Source organism: Rhinoderma darwinii, chromosome 7 (genome assembly GCF_050947455.1).
Source record: "Rhinoderma darwinii isolate aRhiDar2 chromosome 7, aRhiDar2.hap1, whole genome shotgun sequence".
NCBI classification, from domain to species: Eukaryota; Metazoa; Chordata; class Amphibia; order Anura; family Rhinodermatidae; genus Rhinoderma; species Rhinoderma darwinii.
Genome location: NC_134693.1, coordinates 106,537,845 through 106,560,979, shown reverse-complemented (window position 1 = coordinate 106,560,979; position 23,135 = coordinate 106,537,845). Strand labels below are relative to the sequence as shown.

Here is a 23,135-nt window from a genome sequence, read left to right as displayed (position 1 = left end):
TATATATATATATATATATATATACATGGTTTAGGTGGCATTAGTGTCGCAGTGTGCTGTCGCCATTCTATGTCTGCTGTATATCTGCAGTCACAGGTGTTCTTGCACCTGCATACATTTTGTATCATTTAGTTGGAATGTGCTGTTCAAATTTTTGTTGTGTTTATGGGATCCATATATGTGGGGTTAGTGACTGCCTCCACTTGTTGTTCTTGCACTCCTCCCATTCTGCCCTGGGTGATTTTAATCAGTTCAATGCTGGATCCTACCATCCCCAGGTATATATGTAGGCTTAGTCCCAGTTCTGGGTGTATGTGCAGCGTAGGTTCCCACCTTACAGAGGTCGCCTTGTCGTGGCAGGTGGGCTAACACTTTTTGATCAAAATGTGCACTAAGAACCTCCCTATTTGTAAGTAGATTTAGCTTTAGTGCATATTTATTTATATTTAGTGGTTTAGGTGGCATTAGTGTCGCAGTGTGCTGTCACCATTCTATGTCTGCTATATGTATATATATATACATATATATATATATATATATATATATATATATATATACACTACCGTTCAAAAGTTTAGGGTCACTTAGAAATTTCCCTATTTTTGCAAGAAAAGCACAGTTTTTTTCAATGAAGATAATATTAAATTAATCAGAAATACACTCTATACATTGTTAATGTGCTAAATTACTATTCTAGCTGCAAAGTCTGGTTTTTAATGAAATATCTACATAGGGGTATAGAGGCCCATTTCCAGCAACCATCACTCCAGTGTTCTAATGGTACATTGTGTTTGCTAACTGTGTTAGAAGGCTAATGGATGATTAGAAAACACTTGAAAACCCTTGTGCAATTATGTTAGCACCGCTGTAAACAGTTTTGCTGTTTAGAGGAGCTATAAAACTGACTTTCCTTTGAGCTAGTTGAGAATCTGGAGCATTACATTTGTGGGTTCGATTAAACTCTCAAAATGGCTAGAAAAAGAGAGCTTTCATGTGAAACTCGATAGTCTATTCTTGTTCTTAGAAATTAAGGCTATTCCATGCGAGAAATATCCAAGAAACTGAAGATTTCCTACAACGGTGTGTACTACTCCCTTCAGAGGACAGCACAAACAGGCTTTAACCAGAGTAGAAAGAGAAGTGGGAGGCCCCGCTGCACAACTGAGCAACAAGACAAGTACATTAGAGTCTCTAGTTTGAGAAATAGACGCCTCACAGGTCCTTAACTGGCAGCTTCATTAAATAGTACCCGCAAAACGCCAGTGTCAACGTCTACAGTGAAGAGGCGACTCCGGGATGCTGGCCTTCAGGGCAGAGTGGCAAAGAAAAAGCCATATCTGAGACTGGCTAATAAAAGGAAAATATTAATATGGGCAAAAGCACACAGACATTGGACAGAGGAAGATTGGAAAAAAGTGTTATGGACAGACGAATCGAAGTTTGAGGTGTTTGGATCACACAGAAGAACATTTGTGAGACGCAGAACAACTGAAAAGATGCTGGAAGAGTGCCTGACGCCATCTGTCAAGCATGGTGGAGGTAATGTGATGGTCTGGGGTTGCTTTAGTGCTGGTAAAGTGGGAGATTTGTACAAGGTAAAAGGGATTTTGAATAAGGAAGGCTATCACTCCATTTTGCAACGCCATGCCATACCCTGTGGACAGCGCTTGATTGGAGCCAATTTCATCCTACAACAGGACAATGACCCAAAGCACACCTCCAAATTATGCAATAACTATTTAGGGAAGAAGCAGGCAGATGGTATTCTATCTGTAATGGAGTCGCCAGCGCAGACACCGGATCTCAACCCCATATAGCTGTTGTGGGAGCAGCTTGACCGTATGGTACGCAGGAAGTGCCCATCAAGCCAATCCAACTTGTGGGAGGGCCTTCTGGAATCATGGGGTGAAATTTCTCCCGATTACCTCAGCAAATTAACAGCTAGAATGCCAAAGGTCTGCAATGCTGTAATTGCTGCAAATGGAGCATTCTTTGATGAAAGCAAAGTTTGAAGGAGAAAATTATTATTTCAAATAAAAATCATTATTTCTAACCTTGTATTTTCTAGTCATTTGCAACTCAGTTGATAAATATAAGTGTGAGTTTTCATGGAAAACACAAAATTGTCTGGGTGACCCCAAACATTTGAACGGTAGTGTATAACAACCCTAGACTAAACTAAAGGGTACTGGCAAATACCTCTTTCTTAAGACGCTAAGGAAAAAACAGCTTTTGCCATGCCTGATGGGTTGTTTCATTATGTTGCCCTGCCCTTTGGTTTACATGGGGCACCAGCAACTTTTCAGAGAATTATGGATACAATTTTAAGACCCCACATGCGGTATGCAGCAGCATACCTTGATGACATCGTCATCCAAAGTCCAGATTGGGAATCCCATTTACCTAGAGTACAGGCAGTTGTTGATTCCCTTGCTGAGGCGGGATTTACTGCCAATCCCAAAAAATGTACAATTGGATTGGAGGAAGTCAAGTATCTGGGGTATACAATTGGCCGTGGTTTGGTGAAGCCCCAAGTAAATAAGATTGAAGCCATCCAAGGTTGGCCTCACCCTGTAAACAAAAAGCAAGTTCGTGCTTTCCTGGGGCTCACAGGCTACTATAGAAGATTTATACCAAACTTTGCTTCACTGGCAGCCCCTTTACCAGACCTGACTAAAGGGAAAGACTCCGTAAGGGTCAAGTGAACACCAGAGGCTGAACAATCATTTCAGGCTCTTAAAAACATTTTGTGCGCTCAGCCGGTATTGATTGCCCCAGATTTTAAAAGAGAATTTATTCTACAAACAGATGCATCTAATGTGGGCCTTGGGGCTGTACTGTCAGAGGTACAAAATGGGGAAGAACATCCCATACTATATCTGAGTAGGAAGCTGAACGACCATGAGAAAAAATATGCTATTATTGAGAAAGCATGCCACCACTCCATCCACACAGTCCTGGTCTTGGGCTGTCTAGCTATTAATCAGGGGTCAGGTGTGATAGCCCTTTAAAAAGGCTGCAGTTCAGTCACACTCTCTCTCAGCCTGGGGAGAGGAGCTTGTGAGAGAGAACCGACTGCATTCATAACAGTTTGTATGGTCTGCATGGTTTATGGTGCCAGGCATTAGGCCTGCACTGTGTTAGTTAGGATACCTGACTGTATAGTTAGTGCCGGACAGGCATAGAGGTTTTCTTTTCGTTTGTTTTCGTTTTATTCATGTACAACCTGTAAATAAAACTGGCTGAGGCCAGTAGTACCACATCTTTGCTGTGCGGACTGAAATTTACTGGCGTGATTGATACCGAGTGCCCGTCTACCCCGGGAGACGACTGTCCCGCTCCCTAATCCTATTACAATATATATATATATATATATATATATATGACAGTTATTTGTCGTCTGAAGGGTTACAACTTTTAGTTCCTGTATAGCTGGGGAAATATCTTTTCCTGTTTTACAGCATCGAGCACTTGTGGTCTATTCTCTGTGTAGACATCCTCCTCGCCCTCCTCCTCCTCTCTCTATTTTTTAAGTTCCTTTTTTTCAGTGACAAGTGCTTTCAACATAAGTTCACTTCTTTTACCAGCCATGCAGGCCATAAAGTGTGTCGTGGTGGGAGATGGGTAAGTAAAGTGATCTTACTATATCTATATAGGGATATACGTTGTGCTAGACATATACTGACAAAACTGAGTACTTCAGGTAAAATTTGTAGAAATTGCTTTTAATGCTTTACAACCTACTCCCCGTATATGTGTTTTATGCTGTGAATCTCATGGGTGTCTGCTCTTTTAGAAGATGTACTGTGATAATTATATGGCTATTTATTTAAATTGTCCCTCCGATTCGGTGGTTTTCTACAGAAAAGAATATGCAATAAACAATAATTCCCTAATATATTATTAATGGATTACTTACCCCTGGTGAAAATATTGTTGGACAGTCAGGGAAATGCAGTTTCCATGCAGACTTATGAAATGTCTATATTAGGATAGGTGTCCCATTGGTAGACTATAGACTATAGTCTATATTAGGATAGGTGTCCCATTGGTAGACTATAGACTATAATCATCAGCCTCCTGACGGGAGCTCATAATAGGGAATTCAAAACTCTGACAGAATCGTATATTAAGATTACTCCTGGACTGATTTTGTTAATGACAATTGCCGTTCGAGGGATCCAAGTTTGGTCAATGATGATGGATCGGAGAACAGATCTGGTCACTACTGTGAATGTGCTCTTAGGCCAGGGCTACACCTAGATTTTTTGTAGTGCTAATTATTGAATTTAATTCTTGAGTGACAGCTGCAGTCCACAAGATTGCATTCAACTCAATGTGTTCATTTGGACTGCAGCTGTGGCTCAATAGTTATAATCATTTAGCAGCACTATAAAAAGTCTAGGTGTAGCCCAGGCCTTCGGGTGGAAGTGCGCATTCATTATAGCATCAGTGCAACTGGAACCAACCTTCACCATATGTTCTCCTAATGTCACTGTTTGTCTCGACATGTTTTCAAACAAATCTTTACTAATTGAAGTTGCACTCTACATGTTGAATACGTGTGGCATTATCGACACACATTCATCGGATTATTAAATACTGGGCTGTAGGCCATTCTTTCATTTGCTGCCAGAATGATTAGACGTCATTAGTACCTAGAGTTTAGATAACAACTTACGAAAATCACCTGTTTTCTTCTTTATGGTTTACTATTACTGAAACCTATTATTTATACCTCGTAGTTACTGGACTTTTTCCTTCCTCATAGCATGCAATTAGAGAGACAGATTTAGTTAACTGCAAACATTGAAGAAAAGTATGTATTGAAACATGACAGATCCGTTTCCAAACTGATACTGGCAACCCCCAATAGACCCCATTAAATTTAAAACAGTCTATCAGGATTTTAGTATTTTTTGACAGCAAGAATAGTGATGCAAACTGAGCTATCCTTGCCATCAAAAATACAGGAAAGGTCGACAAACCAGGCTCTGAACGTAAGTGTGAACAGAGCCTTTACAAAAGAGCTCAAAACCAGGTAGGGGATTATAAATACAGTATGCCACTTGACTAGCAAAGAAGCAAGACCTGAAAATGAACTATATGATAGAGGCACAATTAACCTATGATATGATAATAATCATGTTTATGTAAGCGGTTTACGTAACAGTACTTGTCTTTTTGGGCTCATGGTGCCAATCATCATCATCATCATCATCATCATTTAGAAGGTTCTGTGACTTTGCGTCTGATAGGCATATATTCCCAAGAACAGAGCAAGGCAGATTGGTGGAAAACGAATGCCACTAAACCACCACACCCAGGCTGGTAGAGGAAGTGGTGCTGACGTGCTCAGGTTTTGTGAGAATTATTATCCGCGTTAAAGTGTTATCTGAAACATGGCAGTTTATTTTTAAGTGATCTCATATTTCTTCTTTCATTCCAATGTGTGGAACAACATACATGCGTTTTTATGAAACAGACATATTCTGGTCCACATAAGTGTAAGCTGTAAAGATGGCCTGTAGGTGTAGCAGGAAACAACATAATTCTAGGTCTATACTGTATTTCTACAATTTGCGTTTCTGTAGAGCAGGGTGAACCTACTTGTCAGCACTTTAAGGGTATGTTCACACGAAGCGCAAGCGCCGAGTATTTCCCAACCGGATTTTCTGTGTGGAAATTTCAGTGTTTTTGCAAGATTTTCGCAGATTGAGAATCCGCACTACAGATTAATTTCCGCCCATCTTTTCTTCATAATTTTTCAGCAGCGTGTGCATGAAATTTGTTGAAATCTCATCCACTTTGCTGCTACTGTAATACGCAGCCCATTTTCCACAATGCAATACGTTGCAGAAAATCTGCAGCTAATCCACACTGTGTGCACATACTCTAAAAAGCACAGCCAATTTCTGATTGAGCTTATTGGTTAGCACACTAATAGGAACATACACATGGTGGGAAGAAAGACGTATGGTAATACAAATGCCTAACATACCTAAAATAGGGCTAAGTGAGCAAGAGACTTGTGAGCGTCTAAAATTAATATAATTTTAACCAAATAAAACCCAATAAAAATATATATTAGATAAGGACCCTGCAATAAAGAGATTTGGGGAATAAGTTCTTAAAGGGTTTGTCCAATCTGATCGCGTGGGTCCTGTTGCTGAAACCCTCAGCAAACAGCAGCCTTCGCTGGGTGACAAACGAGAACAGAAGTGGAATATATGGCTGCACTAGGTCCGTCTGTGTAGGAGCCGATATTTGCATCAATTCTGTCCCAAAACATAGAGGGGGTTCTGAGTTGGGGCCTCCCTCTGATGTCTATATACTCTAGCAGGACACATCGTCAGGAGTTGTCCAGTTAGGACGATCCTTTTAAGAACCTACATTATAAAATGTGAATAGCGGTAAGATCAGACACATAATGGGGCAGATTTATGAATACTTTCTTAAATTCAGACAGTATAGAACTAGACTGGATGCACCACATTTATCACAGTGACTCATGTCTATCTTTGTACTGCCTCTTGGTTGGCTTATTTTAGTTTTAAGAGCAATTTGATGCCACTTAAGCCAGGCCCCCGTTTCAGCTAAGCTACGCCACATTGTCCAGCAAGTCGCAAGCATCTGCTCTTTTTGGCTCTTTACATTAATACATTTGTCGAAAATGATTTGTGCCAAAAAATGGTGCAACTTAGGCCAGAATTCAGTGTAGCACCAATAGTAAATTTCCCCCCATATGTATTCTTGCGTTACTAGTACCCTTACAAATAGTCCAACTATCCCAGTCACACATGAACTGAATGTATTCTATGGGAGGCACTATATGCATGACGCAGGTGAACTTGTGGTTGTACCTCTTTTATCCTTCCTTCTCTTAGGGTTTATGCAAATGACCTTCCCCCTAAGATGTGAGAGCTCTGCCCAGATATACAGTACATGTTTTATTTCAGGCTAGTTCCTGTTTCACTGCCGATCTTCAAAGAGACTTCTTTTGTTTCAGTTTTATCTCTAACAGATAGTTCCTAAAGACCGTTTTACACGGGCCAAGTATTAGGTGAATGAAGGTGTATACGAATGCTCATTCCCGATCATTGCCCTGTGTAAACAGGGCAGCGATCAGCCGATGAATAAGAAGATGCCTCGTTGGCTGATGGGATCTTAAGAAAATGTGAAACCGACTAGCGACCATCTCCATGTGTTGCAGACAAGATGAAAAATTTAATCGCTTGCAATCATTACTCTTATTGAGTGGAGCAAATAAGCGACGATCATCATGTTGTATTGTCGATCGGCGCTCGTAAACGGGCAGAATAACTGCTTGTGTTTAATATTCTCACTATTGTGGCTTATTATCTTTATACATATTGGATACCTGCAGTAATGGTAGACCTTCTACTGATCATGGTAGTTGCTATAAGGCCGAGCGCCAATTTAGCCATGGCACTCCTGTAAAGATAATTTTTCATAGATCCTCCTCACACTTATTCATGGGTATCCTCTGTGTGTATTTCTGTGCAACGGAAAATGACACACAGGGGCGAAAATACCATAATGTGTGCACAGATGCTTGTGAATGCAGTAGTGCCCACAGAGCACATGGCACACTGTGAGACCTCAAACAGCATGCCATGTGATTGTTTGGCTGCTTTCTGGTAGAGGAATCCCTAAGAGAGAGAAAAGCCACTAAATTTGTTCATTCACATCGAATACTTTACTCCGCACAATGACCCTCACTTGCACCTTGCCCTTATAAATATTTCTATGACATTAGAGCCAACATCACCTACATCTAATTCTGTGTGCCCTTTTACGTATATTGTCTATAAAGTTTGACTTAAAGAGGCTCTGTCACCACATTATAAGTGCCCTATCTCCTACATAAGGAGATTGGCGCTATAATGTAGATGACAGCAGACAGCAGTGCTTTTTATTTTAAAAAAAACGATCTATTTTTACCACTTTATTAGTCATTTTAGATTTATGCTAATGAGTTGCTTAATGTCCAAGTGGGCGTATTTTTACTTTAGACAGGGTGTGCTTTGTACAGAGGAGTGTATGACGTTGACCAATCAGTGACCAATCAGCCTCATGCACTCCTCTCTATTCATTTACTCAGTGCATAGGGATCCTGCTAGATCCTTATGTGCTGTCTTATACTAACACATTAACAATACTGAAGTGTTTAGACAGTGAATAGACATTCCACGGGATGTCTATTCACAATCTCTGCACTTCATTACTCTGTCTGTGGTAGTTACAGCAGAGGAAGCGTGATCTCGCGAGATTACGCAGTAAATGACAGGTTACAATGAGATTACGCCTCCTCTGCTGTAACTACCATAGAAACAGTAACGAAGTGCAGAGATTGTGAATAGACATCCCGTGGAATGTCTATTCACTAACTAAACACTTCAGTATTGTTAATGTGTTAGTATAAGACAGCACATAAGGATCTAGCAGGATCCCTATGCTCTGAGTAAATGAATGGAGAGGAGTGCATGAGGCTGATTGGTCAGCGTCATACACTCCCATGTACAACGCCCACTTGGTCTAAAGTAAAAATACGCCCACTTGGGCATTAAGCAACTCATTAGCATAAATCTAAAATCGCTAATAAAGTGGTAAAAATAGATTGTTTTTTTAAAATAAAAAGCACTGCTGTCATCTACATTATAGCGTCGATCTCCTTATGCAGGAGATAGGGCACTTATAATGTGGTGACAGAGCCTCTTTAAATGTTCCCAGGTTGGGAATAGATTTGCTCTTTCTTTTGACGCCACTCATATATGATTCCACATTAGATTATATCCGTTAAGTGTGTGGTACTCTGTGTTGAATATTCTTAGAACTGCAGTATTCTTATAAGATATACTAAACCTGTGCCAGAGTTTGGCACATGTGCAGTCGATGTCTGTGTCTAACCTAGCTGTCCCAGTTCCTTTGTGACTGTGACGTCCTGATCAGAATGAGCTCATGCACAGTAGCTTTATGCCAGGGCCGGCCTTAGGATAGATGGCGCCCCGTGCAAAATTATACACAGTATAATGCCCTTTTAGTGCCCCATACAGTATTATAATAATAATAATATATTATAACCCTTTCAAGGACACAGTATTTTGTCCTCTAATTGTGCCCACACAGTATTATGCCCCGTAAGTGCTACACGCAGTATATTGACCCTCTGTAGTATCGCTATACAGTATAATGTCCGCTTAGTGGCCCCCACACAGTATAATGCCCCCCTCCCCTAGCTGCCACACACAGCCCCCCCTTCTAGATAGTGCCCCCTATAGATTGTGCCATACAGCCTCCCTGTAGACAGTGCCATAATCCCCCACCTCCTCCATGTAGACTGTGCCATACATCCCCCCACCTCCCCCTTGTAGATCGTGCCATACAGCCCCCACCTCCCCCTTGTAGACAGTGCCCCCAAACAAAAAAAAAATCTACTCACCTAGGCTCCGTTCCTACGAGGAACTGAGCTGCTCCACGACGGGATCCTTGTGTAGGCCGGCGTGATCCTGTAGCCTAGTACAGAGTTTCCCAACCTTTTTGGACACGAGGCAGCACTGGAAAAATAACAACATTTCCTCATGGCACCCTTACCAAAAACTGTTTAGAGAGACATAAAATGGCTAAAAACGAGTACTATACTCGTAGGGTATATTCACACAGTGTTCTTTGTAAGGCAAAAATCGTTCTCAAAATTCCTTCATTTTTTATTTTTTTTTTGCGTTTTTTTTTTTTTTTTAAGCCGTTGCAGCTAATGCAAAAGAAGCACACCAAACGGGTGCCACAGGTATTTTCTGCCTCCTATTAATTTCAATTGGAGCTCAGAGGGGGAAACCACTTGAAGACCATAAGCCCCTCACTCACAGTAAAACAACCATTAACCCGCCACTCACAGTAAAATGACCATCAACCCCCCTGTAGGTAGTGCCACACAGCCCCCTGTAGGTAGTGCCACACAGCCCCCTGTAGGTAGTGCCACACAGCCCCCTGTAGGTAGTGCCACACAGCCCCCTGTAGGTAGTGCCACACAGCCCCCTGTAGGCAGCCCAGTGTAGTATTTTTGGGGGTTGGGAAAAAAAAACCCTGACAAATGAAATCCAACCATGAAAACGGATGGCAAATGGATGACAAATGGCCATTAAAAACGGTCAGATGGACTTGAAATGGATGAAAATTTGGAGACATTGATGCAAAATGGCCATGAAAATGCCCATTTTTGTTCACTGTTGGGTGAATGTAGCCTAACTCCAGATCTCACAGCCCTACAAAAAAAAAATGCTTGTAAAAGTGGCTCTCCATAGTCCTCTGGCCATATCCAGCATATCTCATGCATAGAGAATTATTTTGCAACTTTGGTACTTGTCAACATTTGACATTTTTTTTTTGTTCTCCAGGGACACTTTGAGTGTGGCTTCTTTGGTTGGTGTGTCTTATGGGGCGTGACTTATCTGGTGGGTGGGGCTAAGGGGCGTGGCTTTATTCCAATAATTTCTGCATACAAATAAACAAACAAATATGTCTGCACTAGTTTGGCTGACAACTACTATGGTGGCCAATATCTCTCTGGTTTTCTGGTTGTATACAGGTAGGTGATGTCTCACTTTATCACTAGGGCTAGGCGATATGCGCTGACCACTACTGGTTAGGGTTGTCACGATACTAGAATTTGGAATTCGATACCGATACTTTGTGTAGTATTGCGATTCTCGATACCAAAACGATACTTTGCCAACAGTAATGAAAAAAAATAAGTTATTCCATTTTCTGATGTGAGGAACATGGTGTGATGAATTTTGAATGTGCCTCAAATTAATAGTAATTAACCCCATCATGTTTCTCAGTCATAATGGACAACATTGGGTTAATGTGTGAGTAACATGATGGGGTTAATTACTATTAATGTGAGGCACATGGAGGTTAAATTCATCACACCTTGTGAATTACATTAATAAGTGAAAGAAAGCAGTTTTTATTTTTTATTTTTTACAGTGTACACATCATAAATGACGCAAAAAATTGTTGTGCAGGTTATTATGGCCGCGCCAATACCGTATATGTGTATATTTTATGTATTTTGGCTTTTATTTGAATGTTTATTGTAAAAAAAGTGTATGTGTATTTTTTTAATTTAACATTCCTTTAAGTTTTTACTTTTTTACTTTTAAACTTTAATGTACTGGCATATATCTATATGCCAGTACATTAGCCTGTGTACGGATAGTACACAGGCAGTTGTTAGGACATACCTAAGTATGCCCTAACAAGAAATATTGTAAGACAGCCCTGGTGTCCATCAATGGACCCTGGGCTGTCTGCCCATGTATGGTATGTCCCTCAATCGCGTCACAAGGATTTCCTGTGACGCGATCCAAGGAGCATTCCCCTTCTCATTTTTCCCTTGAATGCTGCAGTCAGTTTTGATCGCAGCATTCAGGAGAATAGCAGCGGAGATGAGAGGTTTCTCTGATCTCCGCGTTAGAGCGGGGCTGCGGCTGTGTAATACAGCCATTGCCCCGCTCCTAATAAGTGTGCGCAGGCACTGAAGACAGAACATGCCACCCAGCCCTCTGTAGATAGTGCCACCCAGCCCTCTGTAGATTGTGCTACCCAGCCCTCTGAAGATAGTGCCACACCCCCCTCCCTGTAGATAGCGCCACACACACACCCCATCCTGTGGATAGGGCTACACCGCCCCCCGTATATAGCGCCATTTGGGGTTCCCTCTAGGAGTGGATCCCCAGCCAGAGCATTGCAGATGCTCTGGCAGGGATTCTGCTCCTGGAGGAGCCCCTGACATCACTGTTTATATATGCATTGTGACGCCAGGGGCTCCTTCAGGAGCGGAATTCCCAGCCAGAGCATCGGCAACAGTGATCCTGTTGATGATGTCTCACACACACAGTGCTTCTGCAGATAGTGTCATATACACACAATGCCCTCTGTAGATAGTGTCACAGTGCCCACTGTGTATTGTGCTCCGCATACAGTGCCCCATGTATATAGTGACTCAGTCTGTGCCCTCTAAAGATGAAGCTCCACAGTGCCCCTTAAAACAAATAAACATACAGTACTCACCTGTCCCCATTCCCACACCGTCAAGCAGTGATGTAGGCCAGGCCTCTTGTAACCAGGCCTGCTCCTGAAGAATCATGCATGCATCATAGAAAAAGTTCTGAATGGCAGGGAACTTTTAGTTCCCCTGTCTTGCTAACACTAGTTAAACTCTTCAAATGTATTTATGTCTAAAGAAGGCAAATACAATTGAAGTACAGGGAGGATTGGGTCGGGATCCCGCTTCTCCCCGATTCTCCATACCTTCTGTTATTTTAACAACCGGTTCTCCGGAGAACCGGGAAGAATAGGTCGGGTCCCACCCCTGTTCGGATGTAAACAAGAACGTTCCATTCCCCAACAACAAACAAAGACCTTAAAAATCAAGAGGAATATTGAAAAACAAAAAGTATAGAAAGTTGAATACGTTTTAATTATACAATGGTTAAGCGTTATTTATATAAACTCTAAGTCTCAAAGTCAATTTGTAAGACAGTTATAGCTTCTAAATATAATCTGTTAAATGGGCCTACTACCATACATCGGGTATTTCTTACTAATCTTACAGGTTTCATGCATCTCCGCTCCAGACATGAGCAACATGTAAATAATGCAATAGCTTCTTTTTAAGATGCAAATCACACATATGTAGGTGGATTCATCTAATGCATATGAATGGTGTTTGCATCCGTTTTGACACATGCCATTTTATCACACCGAGTTGTGTCTAGGTGGGCATAATTTGGCAACTAATCATCCTAATACATCCAAATATAGTGATACTAAATGCAGAACTAAAGTATTCTATAGCAGATTGTCTGTAGGGATATGATTTTTATATATGAAAATAAATGGTGGGGAAACGAGAACAAATAGTAATAAGGACAGCAGTTGGTGAATAAATCTGCATTTGGTCATGTTATGCTATGTATGTTTGGAACAAAAAAAAAAAAACAGCTCCAAAAAAATTCCTAAATAAAGCCCAACAATTTATTGTAGCATAAATAAGTCTATAAAAAGAAACTCAGCCAAGCTAATGCTACTATACACATACAGTTAGGTCCAGAATTATTTGGACAGTGACACAAGTTTTGGCATTTTAGCTGTTTACCAAAACATATTGAATATACAGTTATATAGCCAATATGGGCTTAAAGTGCAGACTCTCAGCTTTAATTTGAGGGTATTCACATCCTAATTCGAGGAAGGGTTTAGGAATTACAGCTCTTAATAAGGATCTGCCTCTTTTTCAAGGGACCAAAGGTAATTGGACCATTACCTCAAAAGCTATTTAATGGGTTAGCAGAAGCACTCGGGAACAGTTGCCAGTTCCCGAGTGCAGGCGGGGATTTTGACAGCGCTACTGCTGCACATGCGCAGTAGCAGCTACAGGCTTGTAGTTACACCAAGCACTCGGGAATAATCGGAAGTAACCGAGTGCAAACGAAATAAAGCGCTTTCATGAGAACATTGAAAGCGACCACAAAGCCATACTATGGTCGGGATGTGTCTTTTCCCGACCATAGCCAGAGGAATGGGTTATGGTCGGATCCATGGTCAACCAGTAACACAACAAAACTTCTGACAGAGGCATGGTAATAATATATCTTTATAACAGTCCATTTTAGAAAATGACATTTAATTGCACAAATGTATAACTGCCATTTATGGACACATTACTGTATTTTAGTTTGTGGGAAAACCCCCTTAAGGCACATGGAGTGTCTGTGGCTCAATAGTAAGTAATGGTAGGGACCCTGTGTTGCACAATACAGGATCCAATGCGAAGCTTTAGGGTGGATTCACATATTGTATAAAAATATGCCACAAAATCTGCAACAGTAATTTTGCAGCAAATAAGGCAGATTGCAGATTGCAGATTTTGTGGCATATTTGCTACAGATATTTATTGCAGATTTCGGTGCTAAATTTCACATTGTACTAAAGTCTATGCTGAAATACTGAATACAAAATCCATGAAACATATAGATAACACTTCGAAAAGTAAATGTATATGTTGCAGATTTTTTCTCAACCAATGGGAATACATGGTGTAAATTTTCGCAGCTGCTTTTTTTGCTATACAAATTATGTTATGTGACGTGTAAATTCACCCTTGTAGTGCAATTATCCTCTATATTGAAAGACATACGGCAAGGCTTATGCTATGAGTTGGTGCAGACTGTGCAATTTGATTGGCATTAGGGGCCCCTTCAGAAAACAGTTGTTGAGGCTAAAAGGGACAATCACTCTGGGTTTGTTTTTTTTTTTTGTTTTTTTTAAAGATACATTGCCATATCTCTTTCCCCATACAGAAGTGAATTCCTTCTAGATTAGGGGATGTTATTTGATATATGGTGCAGTTTCTAGGTGGATGGCTGTTGGCTCTCATAATGCTGTTGGCCCTTGAGCAGTGCTTGATTCCCATATGCCCTTCATGAAAACCGAAAAAGGCAAGATCACATGCCACCACCGAATAGAAAATAGGAATCGTGAATCATCAGGATCTTAAAAACTACACTACCATTCAAAAGTTTGGGGTCACCAGACAATTTTGTGTTTTCCATGAAAACTCACACTTATATTTATCAAATGAGTTGCAAAATGACTAGAAAATATAGTCAAGACATTGACAAGGTTAGAAATAATGATTTTTATTTGAAATAATAATTTTCTCCTTCAAACTTGGCTTTCGTCAAAGAATGCTCCATTTGCAGCAATTACAGCATTGCAGTCCTTTGGCATTCTAGCTGTTAATTTGCTGAGGTAATGAGGAGAAATTTCACCCCATGCTTCCAGAAGCCCCTCCCTCAAGTTGGATTGGCTTGATGGGCACTTCTTGCGTACCATACGGTCAAGCTGCTCCCACAACAGCTCTATGGGGTTGAGATCTGGTGACTGCGCTGGCCACTCCATTACAGATAGAATACCAGCTGCCTGCTTCTTCCCTAAATAGTTCTTGCATCATTTGGAGGTGTGCTTTGGGTCATTGTCCTGTTGTAGGATGAAATTGGTTCCAATCAAGCGCTGTCCACAGGGTATGGCATGGCGTTGCAAAATGGAGTGATAGCCTTCCTTATTCAAAATCCCTTTTACCTTGTACAAATCTCCCACTTTACCAGCACCAAAGCAACCCCAGACCATCACATTACCTCCACCATGCTTGACAGATGGCGTCAGGCACTCTTCCAGTATCTTTTCAGTTGTTCTGCATCTCACAAATGTTCTTCTGTGTGAGCCAAACACCTCAAGCTTCGATTCGTCTGTCCATAACACTATTTTCCAATCTTCCTCTGTCCAATGTCTGTGTGCTTTTGCCCATATTAATCTTTTCCTTTTATTAGCCAGTCTCAGATATGGCTTTTTCTTTGCCACTCTGCCCTGAAGGCCAGCATCCCGGAGTCGCCTCTTCACTGTAGACGTTGACACTGGCGTTTTGCGGCTACTATTTAATGAAGCTGCCAGTTGAGGACCTGTGAGGCATCTATTTCTCAAACTAGAGTCTCTAATGTACTTGTTTTGTTGCACAGTTGTGCAGCGGGGCCTCCCACTTCTCTTTTTACTCTGTTTAGAGCCTGTTTGTGCTGTCCTCTGAAGGGAGTAGTACACACCGTTTGTAAAGGATCTGCCAGGCACAGCTTCGGGGTTAACGCCCATAGATAATGAGTCTGCACCTGCTTCTATGTCTGTGAGACTGACTCCATCTTCCACCACTCAGGGTGGCAGGCTTAGGAGTGGGAGAACCTATCACAGCCTGGCCAGACGGAGCTAGCTCCCGCCCTCTGTCTATTTATACCTGCCTTTCCTGTTCCTCCTTTGCTTGTGATTCTTCTCGTTTGGTTTCCTGGCCCTGCTGCAGCTTCTTGTACCATTGTCCTTGCTTCATATTGAACCCGGCTTGCTGACTACTCTCCTGCTCTGCGTTTGGTACCTCGTACACTCCTGGTTTGACTCGGCTTGTTTACTACTCTTCTGCTCTGCGTTTGGCACCTCGTACTCTCCTGGTTTGACTCGGCTTGTTCACTTCTCTTGTTGCTCACGGTGTTGCCGTGGGCAACTGCCCCTTTCTCCCCCTAGCTCTGTGTACCCTTGTCTGTTTGTCTGTCGTGCACTTATTGAGCGTAGGGACCGTCGCCAAGTTGTACCCCGTCGCCTAGGGCAGGTCGTTGCAAGTAGGCAGGGACTGAGTGGTGGGTAGATTAGGGCTCACTTGTCTGTCTCCCCACCCCCGTCATTACACCGTTGTAGGAAATCTTCAGTTTCTTGGCAATTTCTTGCATGGAATAGCCTTCATTTCTAAGAACAAGAATAGACTGTCGAGTTTCACATGAAAGCTCTCTTTTTCTAGCCATTTTGAGAGTTTAATCGAACCCACAAATGTAATGCTCCAGATTCTCAACTAGCTCAAAGGAAGGTCAGTTTTATAGCTCCTCTAAACAGCAAAACGGTTTATAGCGGTGCTAACATAATTGCACAAGGGTTTTCAAGTGTTTTCTAATCATCCATTAGCCTTCTAACACAGTTAGCAAACACAATGTACCATTGGAACACTGGAGTGATGGTTGCTGGAAATGGGCCTCTATACACCTATGTAGATATTGCATTAAAAAACAGACGTATGCAGCTAGAATAGTCATTTAGCACATTAACAATGTATAGAGTGTAAAAACAGGAGAAATGATCCAGCGCTGAGTCGTGCTTTAAGTTAAAAAGGAAGCAGTATTCCCACTTTTATTGGGGTATAGAGATTAAAATTGAAGGGGGACGCAGTCCGAAGACATGTGTAGGTAGTAGGCGGTTTGCCCTGGCCTACGCGTTTCAAGCACGTACTGTGCTCTTAATCATGGCAAAGAAATGTGAAAGCACTTCCTACCTTGCCTGCTTGATATACGTAAGTAATGAGTGTAGAAAATTCAGGTGAGTGAATAACCGAGTGCTGATTGTTACTGCAGGTGAGAGATACCTGCGAGAAGAATCAGCAAAGGTATATATAATCAAAAAAGTTTATGATATATACTAAAAATTTATGGACATATCCATTCCGTACAAAAAACAATAACTATATTTCGATGAAACTACACAAAATATTAGATATTACATGCAGTACCTTAAATCGTATAACTCATGTAGCAGGCAAAGCAGTGTTGGCCTCACAATGCATTGAAGATATATCACAGATGTTATATTTACGAAACATAAAATTAAAAACAATATAAATTGCGCAATTCTAGTCTGACTTGATTCTGATTGTTGCATATTTAGTCGAGCATATAAGATATTTAGGAGTAGTCAGAGAAACCCGACGTTAGTAAGGTGTGAATGAGGGTATAAAAAGTTTCATGCGATTTGTTGCAAGTATGTACGAGATTTTTCTTGGTGTTTTTTACGTTTTTCGTTTATAGTGTGTTAATTATGGAAACGATTCTTCTGATTTCGATTAGTTAGTAGAACCTGCTGTATATCGTAACCATTTGTTCCGGAGTTGTTACCTATTGAAATGAGGTATATGCTTTTCCAATATTTATTTGTTTTTCTGAGAGTGCATTACATTCATTCAGTCTTTGGATGTTTAGAATGCTCGGAATGAATGCTGTCGAAGACACAGCTGCACCCAGAAAAGGACACGAAACACCCGCTCCACCAACCCAAGCTCCCCCAAATATATACTTGCAACAAATCGCATTAAACTTTTTATACCCTCATTCACACCTCACTAACGTCGGGTTTCTCTGACTACTCCTAATAAAGCACCTACAGCATAAGATTCAATCTACTGGGATTCAGTGACGAACTCAAGTGTTCTTGTAGTATATAACTACTACACATATACAGTTAACACAGGGTTCCTCTGGTCATGTACGTGTATATATATATTTTTTTATTATGTTGGGAACAATTAATTTTCTTCCCCCAATAGTTTTTAATTACATTTCAGACTTGTTTGCATGATAATGTCGTATATCATAAATATCTTATATGCGCGACTAAATATGCAACAATCAGAATCAAGTCAGACTAGAATTGCGCAATTTATATTGTTTTTAATTTTATGTTTCGTAAATATAACATCTGTGATAATCTTCAATGCATTGTGAGGCCAACACTGCTTTGCCTGCTACATGAGTTATACGATTTAAGGTACTGCATGTAATATCTAATATTTTGTGTAGTTTCATCGAAATATAGTTATTGTTTTTTGTACGGAATGGATATGTCCATTAATTTTTAGTACATAGCATATACCTTTTTGATTATATATACCTTTGCTGATTCTCCTCGCAGGTATATCTCACCTGCAGTAACAATCAGCACTCAGGGTTATTCACTCACCTGAATTTTCTACACTCATTACTTACGTATATCAAGCAGGCAAGGTAGGAAGTGCTTTCACATTTCTTTGCCATGATTAAGAGCACAGTACGTGCTTGAAACGCGTAGGCCAGGGCAAACCGCCTACTACCAACACATGTCTTGGGACTGCGTCTCCCTTCGATTTTAATCTCAATACCCCAATAAAAGTGGGAATACTGCTTCCTTTTTAACTTAAAGCACGACTCAGCGCTGGATCATTTCTCCTGTTTTTGCTATTGTGTACCGCCAGCCGTAGCGGGGATCCGAGCGGAGAGTCCAGAGACGCATCAAACTGGTGAGCTGGGGGTTTCCTCCCTTTCTTAATGTATAGAGTGTATTTCTGATTAATTTAATGTTATCTTCATTGAAAAAAACTGCGCTTTTCTTTCAAAAATAAGGAAATTTCTAAGTGACCCTAAAATTTTGAACGGTAGTGTATATTTAAACAACATACAGTAATACGCGTTTACTTCTTCCGCATGTACTAGATGTATCTAAGGAAGATGTCAGATTGACTTCAAAATGTGTAGTATGTTGATTAGGTTTTATACCAGAATCCACAATTGTCCACAGGATAGGTGATAATTGTCTTATCGCTTGGGGCCTCTTGTATCGTAAGAAGGGAGGTTCTGAAACCCAGTTCCTCCTCACTGCACCCCCTGCAGTGCGGAGGAGCTTGAATAGAGTCCGCTGCACCATTCAATGTCTATAGGACTGATGGAAACAGCCGAGTGCTCCTCCTGTGTCGGTGTGTGTGTCCCTCGGTATTCCCCGCTGCGCTGGGTAGAGCAATAATGACAGCAGCTGGTAAGGGAGCCGGGGAGCCCTGGGCTGCCTAACTGGGGGAGAGTGTATAGCCATGGTGATATTGTCACATTATGACTGCGACACTCAAGCACAGAGGGGTGGAGAGAAGCTTTCCTACGATGTGCAGAGGAGCAAGTGCACAGAGGACAGCTTGGCGGCGATTCTGAAAATACATACAAGGGAAGAAGGATGTAGGAAATAACTAGAAGAGCAAGTGCTATGTGCAGAGTAGGGTGTCATGCATAAGTAGGAAGTTGTGCCTGCCTTGGAGATAAGTGCCAAGAGGACAGACAGTGTAAAGTGTTGCTATTGGGAACAGAGTGGCCTGTGCACTGAGTAGATGTAGGAAAAGTTAAGTACTACAAGTTGCTGTAATAATTTACCATGCTGTTGTGAGTGCCTGGCACTGTATATTTAAAGAGATATTGTGCACAGTAATGTTCAAAACTGTCATTGAAGTGCATGCATCCACCTAAAAATAATTGGACAAAGTACTGTGTGTGTATGCAACAGCATGGTTTGGGGCTGTTCTCTATGTTGCACAGATAGAAAGCAACATACACTTTGCATGTGCATGCATGGGGGAGTCGGGATCCGTGAAGGTAGTGGCATGGCGGCCACCGTGTTGCACGGAGGAGCAGAAAATTCCTCCCCACAAAGTGACTAGTGCACCCTACACTCAACAAAGAAAGTTGTGTGGTAAAGGGTAGTCCCAAGCTACCCGTAATAGCATAGTTGGGACAGGCTACATAGTCTGCATTTACTTTGGAGGAGCCCGACTTAGTGGAAACTCCTGCGGAGTCGAGGTCCCAAACCCCGGTTTAGGACCGCTCAATATAGCATGTGTTATTGTCAAACAAAGGAGCAACTTGAATGTGACATCCTTGTAATCTTCTGGAAGAACCTCTTAAATGCAGGCGGAGGAAGCAGAGAGAAAGAGAGTAAGTCATCAACAGACATGCTGCATACAAAGTCTATGGAGAGGGGAGGGGTGAGCAGCTGGAGGAAGCAGATGCAGAGAGAGAAAGTCAGACATGCTGCATACTAGTCTATGGAGAGGGGAGCAGGAGGAGGAAGTAGAGTGAGAGAGTAAGAAAGACACAGAAGTGATGGTAAGATTTCTATGTCACCCCAGTGCTGGATTCTCAGCTACACTGCTCATTACTACTGTATAATGTCTTCCATGCTTCTGCAGCTTCGATATATATGTGATAGATAGAATAGGAAAATCCTGCTCTCCTATCTCTGTGTTCGGTGTATAGAAGACATGATAGGCGTTAGGCTCTGTCCCCTAGCTCAGAGACACTTGAGAATTAAAGATAGAGCCTACAGAGGGGGAATCTGCTAAGAAATGCAGAATACAAATCATATAATGGCCAGAAACCATGTCATTCCTTATGTACACACATATGTCAACTTATTCTAGAAATTCACCTGAAAAGTTAGGTACTTGTAATTGTCCTTGTTTCTGTTGCATAATTTGTTTGTCTATATATTTATTACCTAAAAACACATCCCTAAACATTATAGGTTGCATAATTTCCTGCAACATTTCACTGTCTTCTATACAGGATTCTTACCATTTAAGGCTGGGTTCACACTGAGTCTTTTGCAGGCGGAAATTCTGCCTCAAATTCCGTTTGGAAGTTTGAGGCAGATTTTCCTCTCCCTGCACGCCGATTTTTGCTGCGTTTTTTGCCCGCGGCCATTGAGCGAAATACACTTTTTCTGCCTCCCATTGATGTCAATGGGAGGTCAGAGGCGTAAACGCCCGAAGATAGGGCATGTCCGTCTCGCGGGAAAAAAGACTCCTCCGCCTCCCATTGAAATCAATGGGAGGCATTTTTTGGCCGTTTTTGGCGAGTTTTGCGGCGCGGTTTCCACGTCAAAAAAACTCGTCAAAAAGCTCTGTGTGAACCCAGCCTAAAGGGGACCTGTCATCTAATCTGTCACGTCGGTTTTAGCAAATAATTATTTTCCCCATGAAATACCAATTCTTGTGTATCCTTTCTTAGAACTTTACGTTGTGCTGTTCCTCAGTTATTCCTCCTAGAAATGTATAAATAAATTGACAACTGGGTTTTACCTGTTGGGTGTGTGTCCCTACACTGACTCACAATGTCTAATCAGTGCTGACAGAGTAAAGGCCCTTTTACACTGGCCAATTATCAGGCAAACGAGCGTTCAAAGACACGTTCGTTCCCAATAATTGTCCTGTGTAAACAGGGCAGCGATCAGCAGATGAACGAGTGTTCATCTTCCGATCATATCGTTTTAAATGTGAAAAATATTACCGTTGTTGGCAGCATATCTCCCTAAGTAAACAGGGGGACATGCTGCTGACATGATACAACGGTATGGGGACGAGCGATCGGAGTAAAAAGCGCTCGTCCCCATAATAGCTACTTTTGATAGGAGCAAATGAGCGCCGATCAACAAGCCAAAATGGGCCGGTGTAAAAGTACCTTAAAGGTACGAACACACACAGCGTAAACACAGATTTTCTGCAACGGATTAATTTAAATCTGCAGCGTATTACAGTAGCAGCAGTGTGTGTGGGACAAATCTTATCCCCACACTGTGGAAAAATGTCGACAAAAAAAACCGCACATAAATTGACCTGCGGGCCAGTTTCTTCAACCTTCTTCAATCGCTGCTCTTCTGTTGCGGGTTTTCCCATTAAATTCAATGGGGTGCTTAAATCTGCAACAAAGTGGTGTGTGTGTGTTGCGATATTTGCGGCGGAATCACAGTGATTCCACTGCAAAAATCGCAGGTAAGAAAAAAAAATATGTTATACTTACCCAGAGTTCCCTGCTTCTTCTCCAGTCCGGCCTCCCTGGATGACATTGCAGGCCATGTGACTGCTGCAGCCAATCATAGGACGTCAGAGGAGGGAGGGGCTAAGTATGTGTGATCAATTACGCAGCGGAATTTACAGTGAAGGATTTCGGAGGGCATTCTCTGCGGTGTTCAGGGCGGATACGCTGTGCAGCTTGACGCAGTGTATCCACCCTGAATACGCTGTGTGTGTTCCTATCCTAAGGCCTCATTTACACGAGCGTGTGCGTTTTGCGCGCGCAAAAAACGCTGCGTTTTGCGCGCGCAAAAGGCACTTGGCAGCTCCGTGTGTCATCCGTGTATGATGCGCGGCTGCGTGATTTTCGCACAGCCGCCATCATAGAGATGAGGCTAGTCGACGCCCGTCACTGTCCAAGGTGCTGAAAGAGCTAACTGATCGGCAGTAACTCTTTCAGCACCCTCGACAGTGAATGCCGAACACAATATACACCAACCTGTGAATAAAAAAAGACTTTCATACTTACCAAGAACTTCCTGCTTCCCCCAGTCCGGGCTCCCGGCCGTTGCCTTGGTGACGCGTCCCTCTCTTGTCATCCGGCCCCACCTCCCAGGATGACGCCGCAGTCCATGAGACCGCTGCAGCCTGTGATTGGCTGCAGCCTGTGCTTGGCCTGTGATTGGCTGCAGCTGTCACTTGGACTTTACTGTCATCCCGGGAGGTCGGACCGGAGTTATCGGTAAGTCAGAACGTCTTTTTTTTTTTACAGGTTCATGGATTTTCGGAGCGGAAGTCACTGTCCATGGTGCTGAACCAGTTTAACGCTTTCAGCACCGTGGACAGTGACTGTCTCCTGACGTCGCGTACCCGAACATTTTTTACCGGTTTCGGTCAAAACGAGTTTGGCCGAAGCCGGTGAAGTTCGGTGCGCTCATCTCGAATTTGACACTCCGTTTGGATGTTTGTAAACAGAAAAGCACGTGGTGCTTTTCTGTTTACATTCAGGAGTTTGACAGCTCTTGCGCGAATCACGCAGTTCGCACGGAAGTGCTTCCGTGCGGCATGCGTGGTTTTCACGCACCCATTGACTTCAATGGGTGCGTGA

General features: G+C 42.1%; 1 protein-coding gene across 2 annotated transcripts in view; it reads left to right on the top strand.

Annotated features, from left to right (window-relative positions):
• Positions 1 to 3,539: 3,539 nt before the first annotated feature.
• The window catches only part of RAC2 (Rac family small GTPase 2), an 85,235-nt gene continuing 65,639 nt past the window's right edge, over positions 3,540 to 23,135 (top strand). For both annotated transcript variants that reach the window (XM_075832336.1, XM_075832337.1), the window contains exon 1: positions 3,540 to 3,624. In XM_075832336.1, the coding sequence (XP_075688451.1) occupies positions 3,590 to 3,624 (35 nt within the window). In that variant the 5' untranslated portion in view covers positions 3,540 to 3,589. The remainder of the gene's footprint in view (positions 3,625 to 23,135) is intronic.